This window comes from Triticum aestivum, chromosome 3A (assembly GCF_018294505.1).
Source record: "Triticum aestivum cultivar Chinese Spring chromosome 3A, IWGSC CS RefSeq v2.1, whole genome shotgun sequence".
Classification (NCBI taxonomy): Eukaryota; Viridiplantae; Streptophyta; class Magnoliopsida; order Poales; family Poaceae; genus Triticum; species Triticum aestivum.
This window is the reverse complement of record NC_057800.1, coordinates 532,257,456-532,279,729: the sequence shown is the minus strand read 5'-3', so window position 1 is coordinate 532,279,729 and position 22,274 is coordinate 532,257,456. Positions and strand designations below refer to the sequence as shown.

The following is a 22,274-nucleotide window of genomic DNA, read 5'->3' as shown; positions in this document are numbered from 1 at the left end:
ATTAATGTGCGACGCGATGCCTCTGGGTTCTTCCTTCACCAGGGATAGTACGCGCTTGATCTTCTGGACCGTGCCGGCATGACTGACCCCAAGCCGGCCGCCACGCCTGCCGAGGCCAAACCGAAGCTCTCCGCCACCGCCGGCCAGCCCGCTGCTGACGCCACCCTCTACCGCAGCATTGTTGGTGCCCTTCAGTACCTTACGCTCACCAGACCAGACATCCAGTTTGCGGTGCAACAAGTTTACTTGCATATGCACTCGCCCCATGATGTTCACTGGTCCTTGGTCAAGCGCATTCTTCGGTACGTTCGCGGCACGCCAATCTATGGTCTTCGTCTTCGCGCCTCTGCCTCAACTGAGCTCCTCGCTTATACTGACGTGGATTGGGCTGGCTGTCCTGACACTTGACGTTGCACGTGTGGCTATTGTGTCTTCTTCGATGACTCTCTTGTCTCTTGGTCCTCTCTTGACTCTCTTGTCTCTTGCCTCCCGTTCGAGTGTTGAGGCCGAGTACCGAGCTGTTGCCAACATGGTCGCGGAGACTTGTTGGCTTCGTCACCTTCTTGGTGAGCTTTGGATTCCACTTCCGAAAGCCACTGTGGTCTTCTGCGATAACGTGTCGGCCACCTACTCGCAGCTAATCCGGTGCAACACAAACACACCAAACACATTGAGCTCGATGTTCACTTTGTACGCGAGAAGGTTCAGTTGGGTCAGCTTCGAGTTCTTCATGTACCGACTACCCAACAGTTTGCCGACATCATGACCGGGTTGCCAACTGCTGCATTCCAAGAGTTTCGTTCTAGTCTTTGCATCGCCGACGCCGACGCTTCGACTGCAAGGGGGTGTTGAACCGTGATATCTCTGTATTTATTACCGATTGATTCTCATATTATCTCTAGCCTTGTATAGCTGATTCCTAGAGATATTGTAGGGTTAGTTGACTTATCACGCAAGACACCACATGTATATATTGTAACAGACTCAGATGAAATTGAGTTGCATCCTATAGTCTTCTACACATCTTACATTTGTGAACGAAGGGAGTACTTGATACTATCAAGAGATCCTATATGAACTAGAAAGAAAAGAAAATGAAAGTGTATTTGTTCTCAAACTTTGGCCAAGAATAATAGGATATTTAATATAAGGCCGACCATGTACCATATAAGGCTTAATTATCTCTGAGCATAATTAAGCTTTGATTTTGCTAGTAGGTAGAATAGAGAAAAATTGCACAATGACAATAATATATCCTATTTTTCTTGAATAATATAAATCAAGATTATTTAACAAAATTATATGGTATCGAGCTAAAATTGAGCGAGATAGTGTTGGCTTAAGATCAACTCGTTTCTCCCTCAAGTTAATAAAACGGTCATACTTGGATCATTTCTTTGCAGATCCATCTGCATACGAATCAATCTTGAGAGACTCACAAGGCTCGAGCTTTTATTGCAGACTAGTCTCCGGAGATTAGGGGAACCGATGGAAAAGGCGAGGAAGTTTGTCGTGCGGCCCGCGAGGGTTCACCTCTTGGTCGGTGCTTAACCCCAATCTCACCTGGAACGCGTTACAGAAAATTCTAAAATCTGACCCGGAACCCTCCTCCCCAAGGGCCAAGGAGGAAGAAGGCCAACAAGGAAGGCATACTCGTTTCCCCACTTGGCCAAGCCACGCCCCCATCATTAAACCCCCCAGTTGCTGCTCCCCTTCCGAACATGACCGTTGGGCGCTGCCCCCTGCCGAGATCCCAGATATACCTCTTCTCCCACGCCACCAGGAAGACGACGCTCTCACATCTCCCGGTCCCCACGAATCCCCGCCCCTACCCCTCGACGACATTCTCGTCCTCCCCCGTGCTCACGCGCTCCACGCTTGCCCTTGCCCCCGCGCGGCGAGCGGAGCGGTCGGGAGGTTTGATCTGCGCCGCCATGGCGATGGACTTGGTGTCGCCTGGGCCGGCCGCGGCGGCGGCAGGGGAGGTGAATCCGGAGGCGGTTAAGGGGGAGGGGGAGGAGGAGGAGGAGGATGTGGTGATGGTGGTGGGGGAGGTTGGGGGACGGTGCGGCGGCGACGCCGTGGTGGTGGCCCCGGCCGACGCGGCGGTCGAGGGGCACCCCTACGCCTTCCACGTCTCCGGCCCCCGCAACCTGCCGCCGCCCAACTGGAGGGAGATCATCAGATCGAGTTGGTAATTTTTCCGCTCTCGCTCTATAATTCCATATATCTTGCACTTTCCTTGTGCCATATAATACAGGATTGAAACGGGGTGTGCCGGGTCACTCCGGTATGTGATGAGTTCGGCATGCGCTGTGGATTCGATGAACTCGCGGGGGTCTGCCGAGCCCTTTGGTCTGTTGTTGAGATGGAGACGAGATTAGTTTAGGAAGTGCCGTCCAATTGAAATGCTCGTCCTGCCAACTGCAATTGCGGGGAGTTTATTGATTGGGATGAAATCTGCCGACTTTGCTTGATTAAATTATGAGAGCAAAATTTACTCTCTCTTAGTTTGCTTATTATTTGCAGTATCCCGTGGTGTGATGTGCAAATTAGGTTTGCTGTACCTTTCCTGCAAGTTTAGGTTATGACAGGACTGGAAACAAAAGATTGCCCTCCATCTCGTTTTCTGTTTCCTGGGCCACGGACGTGCACATGCTCCTCCTACCTTTCCTTAGGAACTGTGTTTTGTCTTTTGAGTACAAATAAGAAAGCACCAATTCAACCAGTTAAGTTTCCTTTAACCTACTCATCCTCCCTTGCGCAGACTATAAACTAGTACGTACCTTCCTAGTTTTAAACTATGTTTTTATGTTAACCCGCTTTGTTTGTGTAGCTGTGTGGCTCTTGTTTTCATGGCAATTTAGGAAGTTTTTAACCTCTGCTTCAAGTTAAGTTTGCTTCATTGCCTAAAAAAAGATTTAAGTTAGCTAGTTAACTCTGAGCAGTATGATCTTAGTATGTAAGACTGCAAGGTAAAACAGCCCAACAAAATGGGAAAGATTTGCATCATGTGATTCTTGTTGGTAATATTTGTCGCTAGTGATGTTTACAGAAAAATGGGGGGAATGGCCATAGAAAAATGAGCTTTCTGGATTATAAACTTAAAAATCAGGGGACGGGAAGGGTATCATAATCATGTAAAATGATGAGCAACGGAAATCCACATTGCATATTCCTGCTAAGACTATGTTGGCATGGAGGGGACACCAGCTTACAGGGCTTTTGCGGGCAAAATATATTGGAAATGAACATAACTGAAGTCTGTAGGGAATAGGCGAAACATCATCACTGCAAAACTGTAACTTGTTGCTATATATATATTTTATGAGAGGCCAGCCTGATACCATTGTCAAGTGCCCATATCAAACAGGATTTATGTTCCTTTTCTCGTAATTTTAATGAACTATTACTTCAACAAATGAAGTTCTGGACTCTGAAACGCTTGAAGCCTGATACCAATGTCGAAGTGCCCATTTCAAACAGGATTTATGTTCCTTTTCTCGTAATTTTAATTAACAATTACTTCAACAAATGAGGTTCTCTGGACTCTGAAACGCCTACTTTACTTAGACATTCCCACATGAGGTATATGTAACATTTTCTCCTAATGCCTGATTTGCAGGAAGGATCCAAATTACAAAAGGATGGTAATGGCATGCTTCATTCAGGCAGTGTACCTTCTTGAAATAGACAGGCAAGATCAGAAAGGAGAGGAGGATGGCCTTGCTCCAAAATGGTGGAAGCCCTTCAAGTACAAGGTCACACAGACACTAGTTGATGAGAGAGATGGCTCCATATACGGCGCCGTCCTTGAGTGGGACCGGTCTTCTGCATTGTCTGATCTTATCCTCCTAAGACCAAGTGGCGCACCAAGGGCCGTGCTAGCTCTCCGAGGAACATTGCTGCAGAAACCTACAATTAAAAGAGACCTACAGGATGATCTACGTTTCCTGGTTTGGGAGAGCTTAAAAGGATCAGTGAGATATGTTGGCGCTTTAGAAGCACTGAAGGCTGCAGTTGAGAGATTTGGGAGCGCAAATGTTTGCGTCGCAGGGCACTCGTTGGGAGCTGGCTTTGCCCTTCAGGTATGCAAAGATCTCGCCAAGCAAGGAATCTTCGTAGACTGCCATCTGTTCAATCCACCTTCTGTTTCACTTGCCATGAGCCTAAGAAGCATGAGCGAGAAGGCCAGTCACCTGTGGCAGAAAGTGAAGGCAAGCCTGCCATTGAAGGAAGAAGCAGCGCTTGACTGTGCAAAAGAGGATGGCAGCATCAAGAAGAGACTACGCGCAGAGAAGAAATGGGTGCCACACTTGTATGTGAACAACAGTGACTACATCTGCTGCCACTACAGTGCTCCCTCTTCCTCCGGACCCGACGGGGGTCCGGATGAGCAGCAGCAGCAGCGCAAGGCGAGCGAGATTGCTGGTGACGTGGTCGCGAAGCTCTTCGTCACGTCGTCAAAAGGCCCACAGAAGTTCATGGAGGCGCACGGGCTGGAGCAATGGTGGTCGGATGGGATGGAGCTGCTGGCTGTGTCTGACAGCAAGCTTATACACAGGCAGCTGAAGTCTCTATACTCGTCCACAGCAGTACCACCTCCTACAAAGTCATAGGGGATGGCTGTTTCAAGGGTAGTTAGAAATACTCTTTCTAATCGGTTTATACCTCAACTGAAACCCCTCGAGATGTTTCGTTATGGCCATGGTTGAATTGTTCGTATAGGTTAATGTTGATCAAACGGATATGTAAGAATACTGTGGGCTAATAATAAATTCATTTAAGTAATTTATTTCTAGTTAATACTGAATTATTATTTTGTATTCCGATGTACAATTGCATCTGTTGTCAGGATAATATCCATGTTCGCATGCTCTGCCCCGGAACCCAAGTTTTGTAACTTGTTGCTCTGTAGCATGACAAGTTTTTTTTTGAGGGAATGTAGCATGACAAGTGAAGAGAGAGAGAGGGAGGAAGGCCCCAAAACGCTAAATTGCAGGTTGCTGACAAAGAACTTATGCATAAGTACAGTCTCCCGTTTGTTTCGTAATGACTGATTTATTATTTTTGGTTAAGTAGATTTTACCTGTCATGCGCAAAAAAAAAAGAATATACCTGCCCTTTTTTTATGCGATTCAAATTTTTTTTAGGGATCCAAGGGATTCATTTTACAGAAAAATAAGGTAAAAGATTAGACCCGTCCTGCACAAAAAATTGTAGAATTTACCTGCCTTTTTTATGCATAAGTACAGTCCCCTGTTTGTTTCGTAATGACTGATTTATTATATTTGGTTAAGTAGATTTTACCTGTCCCGTGCAAAAAAATATTGTAGAATTTACCTGCCCTTTTTTTATGGGATTCAAAATTTTTGAGGGATCCATGGGGTTCATTTTACAGAAAAAAAGGTAAAATATTTTACCTGTCCTGTGCAAAAAAAATTGTAGAATTTACCTGCCCTTTTTTATGAGATTCAAATTTTTATAGGGATCCATGGGATTGATTTTACAGAAAAAAATTTAAAATGAAAAAACAACTGAAAAAAGGTAAAAAGACCTGTCCTGCACAAAAAAATTGTAGAATTTACCTGCCCTTTTTTTTATGGGATTCAATTTTTTCTAGGGATCCATAGGATTCATTTGACAGAAAAAAAAGGTCAAAGATTGTACCTGTCCTATGCAATTTTTTTTGCAGTATCTACCTGCCCTTTTTTATGGGATTATAAGATTTTTTTACGGGTCCATGGGATTCATTTTACAGAAAAAAGGTAAAAATGAAAAAAAAAACCCCGACTCCGCTGGGGATCGAACCAATCTCTGGTTTCATAGAGATTAAAATTATTATAGGAATGCATGAGATTTGTTTTAGAGAAAAACGGTAAAAATGAAAAAGGTCAAAGATTGTAGAATTTACCTGCCCTTTTTTTATGGGATTCAATTTTTTCTAGGGATCGATGGGATTCATTTGGCCGAAAAAAAGGTCAAAGATTGTACCTGTCCTATGCAATTTCAATTTTTGCAGTATTTACCTCCCCTTTTTTATGGGATTATAAGATTTTTTTTACGGGTCCATGGGATTCATTTTACAGAAAAAGGTAAAAATGAAAAAAAAAAACCCGACTCCGCTGGGGATCGAACCAATCTCTGGTTTCATAGAGATTAAAATTATTATAGGAATCCATGAGATTTGTTGTACGGAAAAAACGGTAAAAATGAAAAAGGTCAAAGATTGTAGAATTTACCTGCCTTTTTTATGGGATTCAATTTTTTCTAGGGATCGATGGGATTCGTTTGACAGAAAAAAAGGTCAAAGATTGTACCTGTCCTATGCAATTTCAATTTTTGCAGTACTTACCTCCCCTTTTTTATGGGATTATAAGATTTTTTACGGGTCCATGGGATTCATTTTACAGAAAAAAGGTAAAAATGAAAAAAAAAACCCGACTCCGCTGGGGATCGAACCAATCTCTGGTTTCATAGAGATTAAAATTATCATAGTAATCCATGAGATTTGTTTTACAGAAAAAACGGTAAAAATGAAAAAGAGTCCGACTCCGCTGGGGATCGAACCCAGAATCTCTGGTTTCGTAGACCAGCGCCTTATCCATTGGGCCACGGAGTCCTCCTTTGTGGTAAAATTGGAATTTAACAATCCACTTTTTATGGGACACTCTTTTTTTTGAGGAATTTATGAGAATTTTAGAACCAAAAAAGGTTTAAAATGAAAAATCAACCGACTCCGCTGGGGATCGAACCCAGAATCTCTGGTTTCGTAGACCAGCGCCTTATCCATTGGGCCACGGAGTCCTTGATGCGGCAATTAATTCATAAATATATCGATTGCAGATTGATTCGTTCCCTGTTTCCTTCCACTATATTTTTTTGTTAGAGCATAAGTAAAACTAGCAAAAGAGCCCGTGCGTTGTAACGGGTTAAAGAAACCACTAAAATTCGGTGGGCCAAAAAATGCATTAGCAATTGTAGGAAGTAAAACACACTTATAGAAGGACCAAAATCCCAAATAATACATTTGCTTAGGGCATCTACAACCACAATGAAAAAATTTGACTTCTCAAATGTTCATGGACGCGTCCAACCAGTGTATGGGTGTATGTGCTTTGAGCCCTTATTTTGCACACACACGCAACCATGCTCCCCTTTTTTTCCATCCATTTTCCTATTGGGGGTCTGGTTAGGTTACCTTTTTCCTTCTCTCTCCTATCCAGGCGGTGATCGGGTTGTCCGCCCAGACGATTGGATAGGATTTGAATGGACTTGTTGTAGATCCTCTTAGTAAGTAAAAATTTGCTACCGGTCAGAAAGCAGGAGCTGAACAACAATAGCCATCATTTGAACAACTGTACATAAAATTGCCATCATTGAGATCTTCAATCAAATTTCCAATAGTCAAATCATCCTCTGACAATACTAATAAGGAAAGCTTAATTAGATTTTTTTGATGGAAGATTAATTAGAGAAATATTCAACAGAACTCACAACAAAAATCCAAAATGTCAATGCCCACCACTGTGTTGCATAGCTATTGTTCTTTTGGGATCATCATTGCATACTTTTAAGCACCGTAATGCTGGCTATCACCATACTTTTTGATGATTCAGTTTATAACGCATGTTCAGAAATGCAAGCTCACCTTCTCCATGCATGGCCTCAACCGAGATTACGAGTCTACGATTGAGGAACAAAAATAAAAGAAGACCGGATCATCAGTTGAATAAAGTAAATGCATGTGAACAATATAAAATTAAGAGGTATATTCCGCTATCTTACCCTGAATAAAGAAGACCAATATGAATTGCTACATATTTTATGGGTTTGGAGAAAACAACGGGGTACACATATGTAGGCACCACAACCGCTCCTGATCTGTACCACATCCTCTTTCACCTCTCCGCCCATCCAAGCGCATCCCATCTAAAGCACCCCGCCGTCTTCACCCTTGGCCTGCGTCTCTCCGCTGCCTGGCTTTAGTAGCCGGCCGCGGCACACTGCACAAGCAGGCCGTCCTGGTCAACACAGCAGCGCGGCCGTGGATTTGATAGCGCCTCCCAGGGCCTGAAGCCAAGTGCACCTGACCATGCAAACGTTGCACCTCCTCAAACCAGCACTGCCGCCGCCCGACGTCACCCGTCTACTCACTCCCGGAACAGGAGGTGGATTCCCACGGGTCCGTTCTCCGCCGTCTCCTCCTGTTTCTTGCCTCACCGGAGTCCGGCGCCTCGCTGAAGGAGCACCAGCGTCGCTGCCGCCTCGCGTCCCCCGTCCTCTCACTCCTAGAAAAGGTGATGGATTCCCACAGATCCGATCTCCGTCGTGGCACGATGAGACAGGGCGGAGCGTAGTAGGAGGTGGAGGTAGGCTGGAGGTCTAGATGGGATCGAGAGGAAGGGCCGTTGGACATCGCTAAATTAGTACCACCTTGTTTACATTACGATTTTGTTTATACGAATCGTAAAAGCGTATTACGACTAGGCGAAAGCGTATTGTGATGGTGAACCCACGGAGTCAATCCGTGCTTTATTACTAGGGATAGGGAAAGATCTACGTCTCCCATTATAAAAAAGCAGAATTTACCTTTGCAACTAAAAAGCAAAATTTACCTCCCCCACACCCACAAAGAAGCAGAATTTACCTCTCCCTTTAAAATAAAGTACACATTCTGTTTCGGAATGTAAGATGTTTTGACGGTTTAATTTAAACTGCCAAAACATATGTCCAAGAATATGCATTTTCATCTTATATTTAGGGGGAGTTATGTCCAAGCAGATTTTAGCAACTTAGCACAAGTCTCAAATAAAAATCTAGCCTTTTCCCAATTTTAAGTCTTGGCAAATTTTAACAATTTAGCACAAGTCAAGGAATCAACCTACACATGCAAATCTAAGAGTATAGCAGCGGAATGCAAGTCATTGCATATGAAGGTAAAGGGAGGAGTTTGGAGGGAGCAAACGCAATGTAGACATGGAGATTTTTGGTGTGGTTCCGATAGGTGGTGCTATCGTACATCCACGTTGATGGAGACTTCAACCCACGAAGGGTAACGGTTGCGCGAGTCCACGAAGAAGCAACCTTGTCTATCCCACCATGGCCATCGCCCATGAAGGACTCGCCTCACTTGGGTAGGTCTTCACGAAGTAGGCGATCTCCTTGCCCTTACAAACTCCTTGATTCAACTCCACAATCTTGACGGAGGCTCCCAAGTGACACCTAACCAATCTAGGAGACACCACTCTCCAAAAAATAATAGATGGTGTGTTGATGATGAACTCCTTGCTCTTGTGCTTCAAATGATAGTCTCCCCAATACTCAATTCTCTCTCACAGATTTGGATTTGGTGGAAAGATGATTTGAGTGGAAAGCAACTTGGGAAGGCTAGAGATCAAGATTCTTGTTGTTGGAATGGAATATATTGGTCTCAACACATGAGTAGGTGGTTCTCTCTCAAAAATATATGCTGGAAGTGTAGGCACATTATAATAGCTCTCCCCACGAATGAAGGAAGGGTGGAGGGGTATATATAGCATCCATACAAAATCTAACCATTACACACAATTCACTAAACTCGGCGAGACCGAATACATAAACTCGGTCAGACCGATTCGATTCAAAATGTGAATGTTAGGCTTTCCGGTGAGATCGATACGATCAACTAGGTAGGACCAATTTCATTAGGGTTAGGGCATAACGTAATCTCGGTGAGACCAATCACATGAACTCGGTGGAACCAATTTCTGTAATAGGCAAACAGAGAGTTGGTCAAGCAAACTCAGTGGGACCGATCGCTCATTTCGGTGAGACCGAAACGTTACGAGAAAGAAACAGAGAGTTTGCGTTGCGAACTCGGTGGGACCGATCGCTCATCTCGGTTAGACCGAAATGTTACAAGGGAAGCAGAGAGTTTGCAATTCCATCTCGGTGAGTCCCTATCAGTGAGACCGAACTGATTAGGGTTTCTGGCTATGGCTATGTCAAATGAACTCGATGGCGCCGGATAGGTCAAATTGGTGGGGCCGAATTTGACTTTTGGTTTGGGACATATGTGGATATGAGGAAGTGGTTGAGGGTTTTTGGAGCATATCAGTAAGCATTTTGAGCAAGCAAGCCATTAAGTAACACCTCATCCCTTTTTAATAGTATTGCTTTTCCTATGGACTCAATGAGTCACTAAAATGAAAATGTAGAGTCTTGAGCTTTTGCCAATGTGTGTCCTTAGCATTTTGAGGGGTCCACATTCCTAGTCCATGCCATGCCAATCATTGAACTTTCTGAAATGATCATCTTGAAAAAGCATTAGTTCAATGAGCTATATGTTGTTAGGAATTACCAAAACCATCCAGGGATAGTTGCACTTTCAATCTCCCCCTTTTTGGTAATTGATGACAACATATAGATCAAAGCTTCGACAAATGATAATAAGATTGAAATACATTGTCGCTTTGAGAAGTATGTGATAAACAAGAGCTCCCCTAAATTTGTGGACTATTTAAAATTTGCTTTTAAATGCAAATGCACAATCAATTAGGATCATGGATTACTCTTCCATGTCGCATACATCTTGGTGGAGCGCTCAAAATGATAGAATATGAAATTGCACTCATCACCAAGGCAAAGTGAATGATCATACATAAGAGATAAATAATTGCATCATTCAAGCACAATCATTAAAGTAATATGATCAAGCACATGATCAAACGAGTATCTCACACACAGATAAGGTATCATCCAAGCAAGCACACAAATAAGTATCAAACAAGAGACAAAAAGAAGAAAATCTCTCTCTCTCTCTCGAAGCCTATGATCTATACACTTTCTCCCCCTTTGGCAACAAATTACCAAAAAGCTCGAAAATGCATAGTGCTATGTGTCTCTCTAGGCTTGATCTTCGGAAGGAGGCGTTGAGAGGACTCCGAGGACGAATGCATCGGTTGAAGTTGTTGGAGCTTGTGGAGTGGCAACTAGAGGTGACACTGATGCTGTGGCTACAGGTGCTGATGTAGTTGCTCTTGTGTCAGTCACTAGCACTGCAGCAGATCTCTGTCCTCTTGGCACTCTCTGAAAGGCATCTGTGGTAGCCTACCATTTTCTCTCCCCAGCTTCTTCCTGGAGCTGCTCAACTGCTATCTGCATCTCTGTCACTTTTAAGTCAAGATCATAGAATTTAGTCTCGATGATCCTCTCCAGGCTTTCTTGGTTCTAAGTCAGGGTGGCTAATCCCTTCTCAATACTCAAGGTGGCTTGAATCAGATATCCAAGTTGGTCTTGCTTTGACTTGAGGAACACTTGAGAAGCCTCTTCAGCACTTGGCATCTTTGCTGCCTTCTTAGCTTCAGCTTTCTCCCTCTTCTCTTGAGCCTCTGCAGATGTGGGATCTTCAGCATTCATGACAATAGTGTTGTCCTCAAAATCGTGCCTCAAGGGAAGATGTTTCTTGTCCAACAAGTAAGTGCATGTGCCCATCTTGAAGTTGATGAGCACCTGGATGTGTGGAGAATACCCACATGACCTCTTTTGATCTGGAGCTGTCCTCTTGATTGTCTCAACAATCAGACTCATCACCTTGAACTTCTGGGGCACATCAAACAACTGTAGCAGGTTAATGGAGTGGCCTTTGATCATCCTATGATCACCTGACTTGGGCAACAAAGTATGCCTCAAGATTGTGTTGATGGTGGTCAGGCCAGACAGTAGATAGTATACAGAGCCCATCTTGTGAGTCTCCAAAACTTTTTCAGGAATCTCCTTATACATGTTAGCCATTGAGTTGTGATCTTTCTTCTTTTTGGCATATACATCTATGTCATCTTCATGCTCTGCAGGGGCATTGATCAGTTTAGCCCACTCAGCAACTGTTGATTGGTACCTGGTACCCTCAGACATCCAGATAATTTTGCCATTATGATAGATATGTGCTGTGGAGTAGAATTGCATGATGAGTTCATCATTCCACTTGGTCAACTTCTGACCCACAAATTTGTCTACCCCACATAGCCTGAAGCTCTCATGCACTCCTGGAAAGTGGTCTTCGTTGTTGTCAATATACTTGTAGTCTACCCACTTCATATTGCAGACAATGGGCTTCTTATCTAGTGGAATAGTCTCATAGAAGTCCTGCTGCTCCTTGGTGTGAAACCTGTAATCCACAATAGTCCTTCTCCTCACAACATATGGATCCTATTGTCTCCATAGTCTGAGACCTGCATCTTTTCTGATCTTCATATTCTCAGCCAGTGGATGGTTGTCATCATGGTCTGGGATCTTGGGCTTGAGCTTCCTAAGCACTTGGGCTTCAGCCTCTTCCAACTTCAGTCTCAAGCACTGGGGCCTTGTTCTTCTCAGTAGCTGGTATATTCCTTGTGCTCCTCTTTGGTGTAGTCTTGGGAGATGGAGCAGAATCTTTGGGGGCAGTCTTGGGCTTAGAGGAGGCAGCCCCAGACTTGATGGCATCCCCCATCAGCTTTTGTGCCTTGGGTGCTAGTGCAGCATCCTCTTCCTATTCATCTTCATCCTCAGCTGGATCTACCATCATAGAGGATCTCCCAATGACTTTGTCCATAGTTTTCTTGACCATTTCCTCTCTTTTCTTGCCCTCACCAGCAACATCTTCAACATTTGACTTGGAAGTTTCAAGAGTTGAGGCCCTGGCTTTTGAAGTGGGAACTCTCTTTGCAGGAGCCTTCTTATGCATACCAGGCTTGGTTGAAGCAGCTATGCCAAACTCTTTCTTAACAACCCTTTTCTTGGAGCTGACCTCCTCCTCGGCAGCTACATAGTCTTCATCTTCAGACTCAAAATTTTTCTTCCTCCTCTGCCTAGTAGCAGCCTGAGGCAGGTTGCTAGGAGTACTTCTGCTGCATCGTCATAACTGTCAGAGGGACTAGTGCCCTCACTCAGATTCACCTGCTCTTCAGACCTGTTCTAGCTATCACTCTGATCTGACATGTCTGATATCGCAAACTGATAGCTGACCCTGTGAATAGTTATATATGAGATAGAGTGGATGAGCATCACAAAGTGCAGAGATTTTGCAAAACAGATGAGTCAAAAACTTAGTTTTAGTTTTCCACAGAAAGCATTTCGGAGCTACCGATTTGTTAAACTCGGTGACACTGAAGCAACTTTGGAGTCTAAACTAGTGAAATCGGTCAGACCGAGACACAGTTCGGTGACTCCGAGATTGCTAGGGTTTCACTAACAGTTGAACTCGGTCACACTGATTTGCAAGTTTTGGTAAGACCTAAAAGTGAAAGTGCAATGGCTTAGGCCAAATCGGTGAGACCGATTTCCACAACTCGGTTAGTCCGAGATGAGTTCGGCGGAAACCTAACCCTAAATTTTCGAATCAAAACTAATCTAAAGAAAGATTTCGCTGGATAGATTGATCTCATATGTGGTAACAAACATGGCATTGACCTTGTGCTCAGAATCGGAGGTAAAAATAATGCACAAGGGGTCGAACTCATACCTATCTCGGCGATGAGTTCGGTACGGTGGTAACGACGGTGTTGATGTCCGTTGACGGCGATGAAGACCAGCGGCGGGAGGTCGCTGGCGACGAGAGGACGATCTGGAGACCTTAAACGGCAGAGCAGGACATGCGCGAGCGAAGTGATTTTGGAGAAATTTCCAAAATTTGACCCGTCAGTATATATATCCTGACCCTGTCGGTGTGACCGAGTGGAACAACTCGGTGGCACCAAGATGCAGAATCGCAAGGGGTTACTGCAACTCGGTGTGACCAAAAAGTTCTAATCTGTTGCACCGAGATTAAAAACCTAGATCAACTCAGTGAACTTGGTTTGACCGAAAAGGATGAATCGGTCAGACCGAAATGCACAGAGACGTTTTGGAAGTTTAAGTCTATGACGAATCGGTGACTCTGAGTGCTGCTCACACAGAGTGTTCGAATTTGACTTGATCAAACTTTGTGATGTAGCATGAATAGAGTTTGAGACGAGAAATACATAGATAGCTAGAGGAGGTTCTTAGGCATTCTTGTCCATCCATTTGGCAAAAGAAAAAGAGCCAAACAATCAAAGAAACAAATGGATGTCCTCGAATGAGTAAAATATGCAACCAACATGCTCACACAATAAAATGGCAAAGGGCCAATTCCAGTTCTGCCCCTAACTCAAACCCACTACTCAGTTTTGCCCCTAATTTCCAGGTATGCTCAGTTTTGCCCCTCCACCGTTAGTGTCACTTATAGAAATGCCCTTTTGCGCCATTGCCGTCCGGTCAAAGTACTTTGACCATCCCGAAAAAATAGCAAAAAAATCAAAAAATATGAAATTTGGTGGGATCGAAGATAGTCATGTCCGCAAGGCGCGTGCACAACTTTGTGTTGTTTGGACACTCTGGGAGCTTGTGGCAAAGGAAAAAAATAATAATTTATGCCTATGAACAGTAAATTCGAAAAAATAGCAAAAAAGTTCAAAAAAATTAAATTTATTTGGCGTCAAAGAGGCTTGAGTGCACAAGGTGCTTGCAAGTTTTGGTGATCAAATGACGTACGAGGCGCTCTAGAGAAAAAAAACAAAATACTGCATTTTTTCAAAGTCTTTTTGAGCTAAAATTTGTTTTTTCTCCACGAGCTCCTACGATGTCCAAACACAACAAAAACGTGCACACATCTTGCGAACCTGAATATCTTCAATCCCATGAACTTTCATATTTTTTTGATTTTTTTTCTATTTTTTTTTGAATTTACTGCTCGCATGCGTACAAAATTTATGGTTTCCTTTGACACGAGCTCCCGGAGTGTCCGAACGGCATGAAAATGTGCATGCGCCTTGCGGACATGACTATCTTCGATCCCACCAAATTTCATTTTTTTTATTTTTTTGCTATTTTTTCAGGATGGTCAAAGACCTTTGACCGGACGGTAATGGCAGAGAAGGGCATTTCTATAAGTGAAACTAACGGCGGAGGGGCAAAACTGAGCATACCTAAAAATTAGGGGCAAAATTGAGTAGTGGGTTCGAGTTAAGGGCATAGATGTAAATGTCCCAATGGCAAATGAAATATGTGGCGAAGCATGCACAAACACTCTAGCATCTATCAAGCAATTTGCGATGACTAGGTCATCTATATATGAGTATATTGACTTAGGAGTCAAATGAGAACATTTGATCGTAGGTCATACTCATCATTTAAGCACAAGTGCGGTTACCACTTCTACATAAAGAATTGTTGTGTTCACACCTTTAGAGTTGCTTTTAGCTCAATTCTTAGAGTAAAGCTCCCCCTAGATGTGATATCCCCCCTAAGAGGGATAAACTAACCTTGGGTTTTGTCGATGATGACTTCATGTAGATGTTGAAGATGTGGATGCTCAAAGTTGATGTAGATCATTTGGAGCAATCCATTGGAGTGAGTTGTATACCTACACGGGTTAGTCCTACAAGGAACAAACAAGGATATCCATAGACATAGAGTGAAGTTCACAAAAGATGATGTCCATGAAAGCATTAGGTTACCTTGTCCTATGTCTTACCAACAAGAGGGTTTGTGACTCCTTGAACTAGTGCAAGATGTGGAAGTTGTTTGCACTTATTCTCGCCAAAATGATATGAGTGAAATATGTTGGCGGAGTCACCCTCAAGAACTCTCTAGTTCTTCTTCTCCGAGATCCACATCAACTTGATGGGAATACCTGGAGTTGTAGTCATACTTGATGAAGTAGAACTTGACGTAGTCTTGGGAACCCACTTGACCAAGGCCTTGGGAGCTTCTTCAAATGCATCAATCTCTCTTGAAGCTTGTCCTTGCCTTTTTGCTTGTGGTCTTGTGGTGGAAGATCATCTTGAGCTTGTGTCCCCTTGAAAGAAGTAGGATCATACTTCTCTTGTTGAGGAACAAACTTCGTCTTGGGGTATTGATCTTCTTCCCACTCAACTCCATTGTAATTGAACTTTCGTTCAAAACCAACACCTTGATTCTTCTGGTGCCTTCCTTGCTTGCGTACAATTGTCTCAAATTGCTTACTTCCGGCAAGGCTCTTGTAGACACCTTTCTCTATAATTCCCTTCAATAAGCTATTTTCTTGCTCAAGTGTAACTTGTCTAAGATAATCATTAGTGGAATCAAGAGAACTACTAGAAGCAACAACATTCGATTTAACATGATTATTGTTACTACTAGAAGAAGAATCTTTCTTACTCTTGTTGCTAGATTTTACTTGTGGCATGTAAGTAGACAAGAGTAAATGCTTGGCGATGTAAGAAGAACTTTTCTTACGGAGATCATCATTGATTGCTTTTAAGAACCCATGCTCTTGCTCTAGATTGAGTTTTTCAAAGCATAGCTTCTCATGAGTCTTCGAAAGCTCTCGATGATCTTCCAAGGTAGTTTCATGAGCTAACTTAAGAGTGTTTAGTTCTTTAGTTAGAAGCTCAATATCCTTCTTATCATTGTCATTCATTTTATCTTGATTAGAATGATTAATAGCAAGTTCATCATAGTTTTCATCACTAGAGTTGTCAACAAGTAAATCATCATCACCTAGCAAATCATCTTCATCACTATTGAAATCAGCATACTCGGGGTGTGATACATTTGGGCCTTTAGCCATGAAGCGTCTTCCAATTCCTTCATTTGGTGAGTCAAATATGTCATAGGAGTTGGTTGACACAAGTGCTAGACCGGCAACACCTTCATCTTGAGTATATTCGGAGTCGGAGTGATAAATTCTCTCGGAGTGATGGTTGGAGTCGGAGCTGGATACCCATTCACCAACATGAGCTTGATGTCTTCGTTTTATGTAGCTCCTTGATGACTTGTCATTCCTTTCCGAATCCTTGCTTCTGCGAGAGGTTCTTCATTCATAACGATCATCTCTACTACTTCTCTCTCTTGGAGGTGATTCTTCTCTTCTACTTCTCCTTTTAGGTGAGTCTTCTCTTCTTTTGTAGGGAGCCGTACACTCATTGGAGTAGTGTCCGGGTCTTCCACAATTGTAGCAATTACACTCACGACTAGAAGATCTTTTGTCATTGTAGGACCTTGACTTGGAACTTCTTTCCTTACTTCTACTCTTGTAGAACTTGTTGAAATTCTTCACCATTAGGCTCAATTCCTCATTGAAGACTTGTTTCTCTCTTGATGATGTAGGAGCATCACATGAGGCTTTGTAAGCACCACTTGACTTGCTGTGAAGCTCTTCTTTATCCTTGAGTGACATCTCATGAGCAACAATTCTTCCAATGACTTCCGTTGGCTTGAGATATTTGTAGTTGGGCATAATTTGGATCAATGTGCACACGGTATCGTATTTACCATCCAAGGCTCTTAGGCTCTTCTTGATGATGAATCTGTCGGTCATCTCTTCACTTCCTAAGTCGGCAATCTCATTTGTGATGAGAGCAGGCCTAGAGTACATTTCAGCGGCACCTTCACCATCCTTCATTTTGAACTTGTCAAGCTGACTTTGAAGCACATCCAATTTGGATTCCTTGACGGAGTCGTTACCTTCGTGCATATCAATCAAAGTATCCCAAATTTCCTTTGCATTCTCAACGTAGCTGATTTTGTTGAATTCTTCGGGGCACAGTCCGTTGAAGAGGATATCGCAAGCTTCAGCATTGTATTGTAGCATCTTCAACTCTTTCGCGGTAGCTTCATAGTTCGGTTCTCTCCCATTGAAGAATTCACCTTGAAAGCCAATACACACATTAACCCAAATGGCGGGGTTATGTCCAAGAATATGCGTTTTCATATTATGCTTCCAACTAGCAAAATTAGTACCATCAAAGTAAGGACCTCTACGGTGGTAATTCCCTCGCTAGACGCCATACTCTCCTAGGTTGTGAAACCAAGGCTATGATCACCAAAGCTATGGAAATCAAGGCAAATGGAGACCAAAGCTCTAATACCACTTGTAGGATCGAAAGTATGTCTAGAGGGGGGGGGGGTGATTAGACTACTTTACCAAATAAAAATCTAGCTTTTCCCAATTTTATGTCTTGGCAGATTTTAGCAACTTAGCACAAGTCAAGCAATCAACCTACACATGCAAATCTAAGAGTATAGCAGCGTAATGTAAATCATTGCATATGAAGGTAAAGGGAGGAGTTTGGAGGGAGCAAACACAATGTAGACACGAAGATTTTTGGCGTGGTTCCAATAGGTGGTGCTATCGTACATCCGCGTTGATGGAGACTTCAACCCACGAAGGGTAACGGTTGCGCGAGTCCACGGAGGGCTCCACCCATGAAGGGTCCACGAAGAAGCAACCTTGTATATCCCACCATGGCCATCGCCCATGAAGGACTTGCCTCACTTGGGTAGATCTTCATGAAGTAGGCAATCTCCTTGCCCTTACAAACTCCTTGGTTCAACTCCACAATCTTGATGGAGGCTCCCAAGTGACACCTAACCAATCTAGGAGACACCACTCTGCAAAAGGTAATAGATGGTGTGTTGATGATGAAGTCCTTGCTCTTATGCTTCAAATGATAGTCTCCCCAACACTCAACGCTCTCTCACAGATTTGGATTTGGTGGAAAGATGATTTGAGTGGAAAGCAACTTGGGAAGGCAAGAGATCAAGATTCTTGTGGTTGGAATGGAATATCTTGGTCTCAACACATGAGTAAGTGGTTCTCTCTCAGAAAATGCATGCTGGAAGTGTAGGCACATTCTGATAGCTCTCCCCACGAATGGAGGAAGGGTGGAGGGGTATATATAGCCTCCACACAAAATCTATCCGTTACACACAATTCACCAAACTCGATGAGACCGAATACACAAACTCGGTCAGACCGATTCGGTTCAAAATGTGAACGTTAGGCTTTTTGGTGGGACCGATACGATCAACTCGGTAGGACCGATTTCATTAGGGTTAGGGCATAACATAATCTCAGTGAGACCGATCACATGAACTCGGTGGAACCAATTTCTGTAATAGGCAAACAGAGAGTTGGTCATGCAAACTCGGTGGGACTGATCGCTCATTTCGGTGATACCAAAATGTTATGAAAAGGAAATAGAGAGTTTGCATTGCGAACTCGGTGGGATCGATCACTCATCTCGGTTAGATCGAAACGTTACAAAGGGAAACAGAGAGTTTGCAATCCCATCTCGGTGAGACTGAGCTGATTAGGTTTTTGGCTATGGCTATGTCAAATGAACTCGGTGGCGCCAGATAGATAAAATCGGTGGGGCCGAGTTTGACTTTTGGTTTGGGACATATGTGGACATGAGGAAGTGGTTGAGGGTTTTTGGAGCATATCACTAAGCATTTTGAGCAATCAAGCCATTAAGCAACACCTCATCCCCTTTTAATAGTATTGGCTTTTCCTATGGACTCAATGTGATCTTGGATCACTAAAATGAAAATGTAGAGTCTTGAGCTTTTGCCAATGTGTGTCCTTAGCATTTTGAGGGGTCCACATTCCTAGTCCATGCCATGCCAATCATTGAACTTTCTGAAATGATCATCTTGAAAGAGCATTAGTTCAATGAGCTATATGTTGTTAGGAATTACCAAAACCACCCAGGGATAGTTGCACTTTCAATTGTGCCAAGCGTCTCAGCTGCAGTCATAGCAGTGGCATGCCATACTTCTTTTAGTAATATACCCCATTTATTATATACTTAGTTGCTATAGCCAACTTTTTTCACAAGTTTGGCCACCACAAAAACTATGGCATGCCAAATTTGAGGCACAAAAGTGTGGAACCCAACCAAACATGCCCTTCGATACCATGCCAGGCACTTCAGGGGCCATAGTATGAGATAAATGGGAACAGATCCCGCGGCAGGGGCGGAGTTTATACCACATGTGAGCAACATGGAGTCCACTGTAATCTTAGGGTTGCAAAATGTAGTTTTAATGCCTTATCATATGGGATTCAGTAAAGTTGTCGCAGAGATAGATTGTGGCGGCTGTAATCAATTGAGAGGTATGAATACCTTGGCACATATGCAACGGTTATCACAGAATGTCTACACCTTACAAAAGACTTTTCACAAGTACCATCCCAGCCATGTGTTCGGGAAGTGAATGAGTTAGTAGACTCTCTAGCTAAAAGTCTAAAACAACATTTTGTACTAGTTCATCCTATTTGTGGGACTCTTAACATCCCAAGACACTGAAGGAAATATGCCCTAGAGGCACTAATAAAGTAGTTATTTATATTTCCTTATATCATGATAAGTGTTTATTATTCATGATAGAATTGTATTAACCGGAAACTTGATACATGTGTGGATACATAGACAAAACTCAGTGTCCCTAGTAAGCCTCTACTAGACTAGCTCGTTAATCAAAGATGGTTAAATTTCCTAACCATAGACATGTGTTGTCATTTGATAAACGAGATCACATCATTAGGAGAATGATGTGATGGACAAGACCCATCCGTTAGCTTAGCATTATGATCATCCAGTTTGATTGCTATTGCTTTCTTCATGACTTATACATATTCCTTTGACTATGAGATTATGCAACTCTCGGATACCGGAGGAATACCTTGTGTGCTATCAAACGTCACAACGTAACTGGGTGATTATAAAGATGCTCTATAGGTATCTCCGAAGGTGTTTGTTGGGTTGGCATAGATCGAGATTATGATTTGTCACTCCGAGTATCGGAGAGGTATCTCTGGGCCCTCTCAGTAATGCACATCATGATGAGCCTTGCAAGCAATGTGACTAATGAGTTAGTTGCGGGATGATGCATTACGGAATGAGTATAGAGACTTGCCGGTAACGAGATTGAACTAGGTATGAAGATACCAACGATCGAATCTCGGGCAAGTAACATACCGATGACAAATGGAATAACATATGTTGTCATTACGGTTTGACCGAGAAAGATCTTCGTAGAATATGTAGGAACCAATATGAGCATCCAGGTTCCGCTATTGGTTATTGACTGGAGAGGTGTCCCGGTCATGTCTACATAGTTCTCGAACCTGTAGGGTCCGCACGCTTAACGTTCGATGACGACTTTGTATTATATGAGTTATGTGATTTGGTGAACGAATGTTGTTCGGAGTCCCAGATGAGATCACAGACATGACGAGGAGTCTCGAAATGGTCAAGAGTTAAAGATTCATATATAGGACGATAGCATTCGGACACCGGAAGTGTTCTGGGGGTACCGGGTACGTATCGGGTCACCGGAAGGGGTTCCGGGCAACCCCCGGCAAGCTATATGGGCCTAATGGGCCAAGAGGGGAAACACACCAGCCACTAAGGGGCTGGTGCGCCCCCCATATGGGCTGGCCAAATTGGAGAAGGAAAGGGGAAGAAGGAAAGGAAAAAGGGAATAGGATTCCCCCTTCCCCCTCTTCCCTTCCTACTCCGAATAGGAATAGGAAAGGGGGAGGCCGAATTGGGAGGACCCCAAGTAGGATTATCCTACTTGGGGCGCCCCCTTGGCTGCCTCTCCTCCCCTCCAACCTATATATATGGGGGGGGGCACTGCTAGAACACATAACAAACATTGTTAGCCGTGTGCGGCACCCCCCTCCACAGTTTACGCCTCTGGTCATATTCACGTAGTGCTTAGGCGAAGCCCTACGCGGATCACTTCACCATCACCATCACCACGCCATCATGCTGATGGAACTCTCCCTCGACACTTTTCCGGATCAAGAGTTCAAGGGACGTCATCGAGCTGAACATGTGCAGAACTCGAAGGTGCCGTACGTTCGGTGCTTGATCGATCGAAACGAGAAGAAGCTCGACTACAACAACCGCGTTGTCGAACGCTTCGCTTTCTGTCTACGAGGGTATGTGGACACACTCTCCTCTTCTCATTGCTATGCATATCCTAGATAGATCTTGCGTGAGCGTAGGATATTTTTTTGAAATTACAGGCTACATTTCCCATTAGTGGCATCTGAGCCAGGTCTATGCGTAGATGATATGCACGAGTAGAACACAAAGAGTTGTGGGTGATCATAGTCATATTGCTTACCACCAACGTATTATTTTGATTCGGCGGTATTGCTGGATGGAGCGGCCCGGACCAACCTTACATGACAACGTTCATGAGACCGGTTCCACCGACAGACATGCGACTTGTTTTGCATAAAGGTGGCCGGCGGGTGTCTGTTTCTCCAATTTTAGTTGAATCGAATTTGACTACGGCCGGTCCTTGTTGAAGGTTAAAACATAAAACTTGACGAAACATCATTGTGGTTTTGATGCGTAGGTAAGATCCGTTCTTACTAGAAGCCCGTAGCAGCCACGTAAAACTTGCAACAACAAAGTAGAGGATGTTTAACTTGTTTTTGGAGGGCATGTTGT

General features: G+C 43.5%; 1 protein-coding gene and 2 non-coding genes across 3 annotated transcripts; 1 reads left to right on the top strand and 2 right to left on the bottom strand.

Moving 5' to 3' along the window:
- The first annotated feature begins 1,654 nt into the window (after positions 1 to 1,654).
- On the top strand, positions 1,655 to 4,826 carry LOC123062069 (GDSL esterase/lipase At4g10955). The gene is made up of 2 exons (XM_044485402.1): positions 1,655 to 2,194; positions 3,626 to 4,826. The coding sequence occupies exons 1-2, from the start codon at positions 1,722 to 1,724 to the stop codon at positions 4,617 to 4,619; spliced, it is 1,467 nt and encodes a 488-aa protein (XP_044341337.1). The 5' UTR covers positions 1,655 to 1,721; the 3' UTR covers positions 4,620 to 4,826.
- Positions 4,827 to 6,549: 1,723 nt separating this feature from the next.
- TRNAR-ACG (transfer RNA arginine (anticodon ACG)) lies at positions 6,550 to 6,622 on the bottom strand. Its single transcript has one exon. It is a non-coding gene; the product is annotated as a tRNA-Arg (tRNA).
- A 112-nt stretch (positions 6,623 to 6,734) lies between these two features.
- On the bottom strand, positions 6,735 to 6,807 carry TRNAR-ACG (transfer RNA arginine (anticodon ACG)). The gene has a single exon. It is a non-coding gene; the product is annotated as a tRNA-Arg (tRNA).
- Positions 6,808 to 22,274: the final 15,467 nt, after the last annotated feature.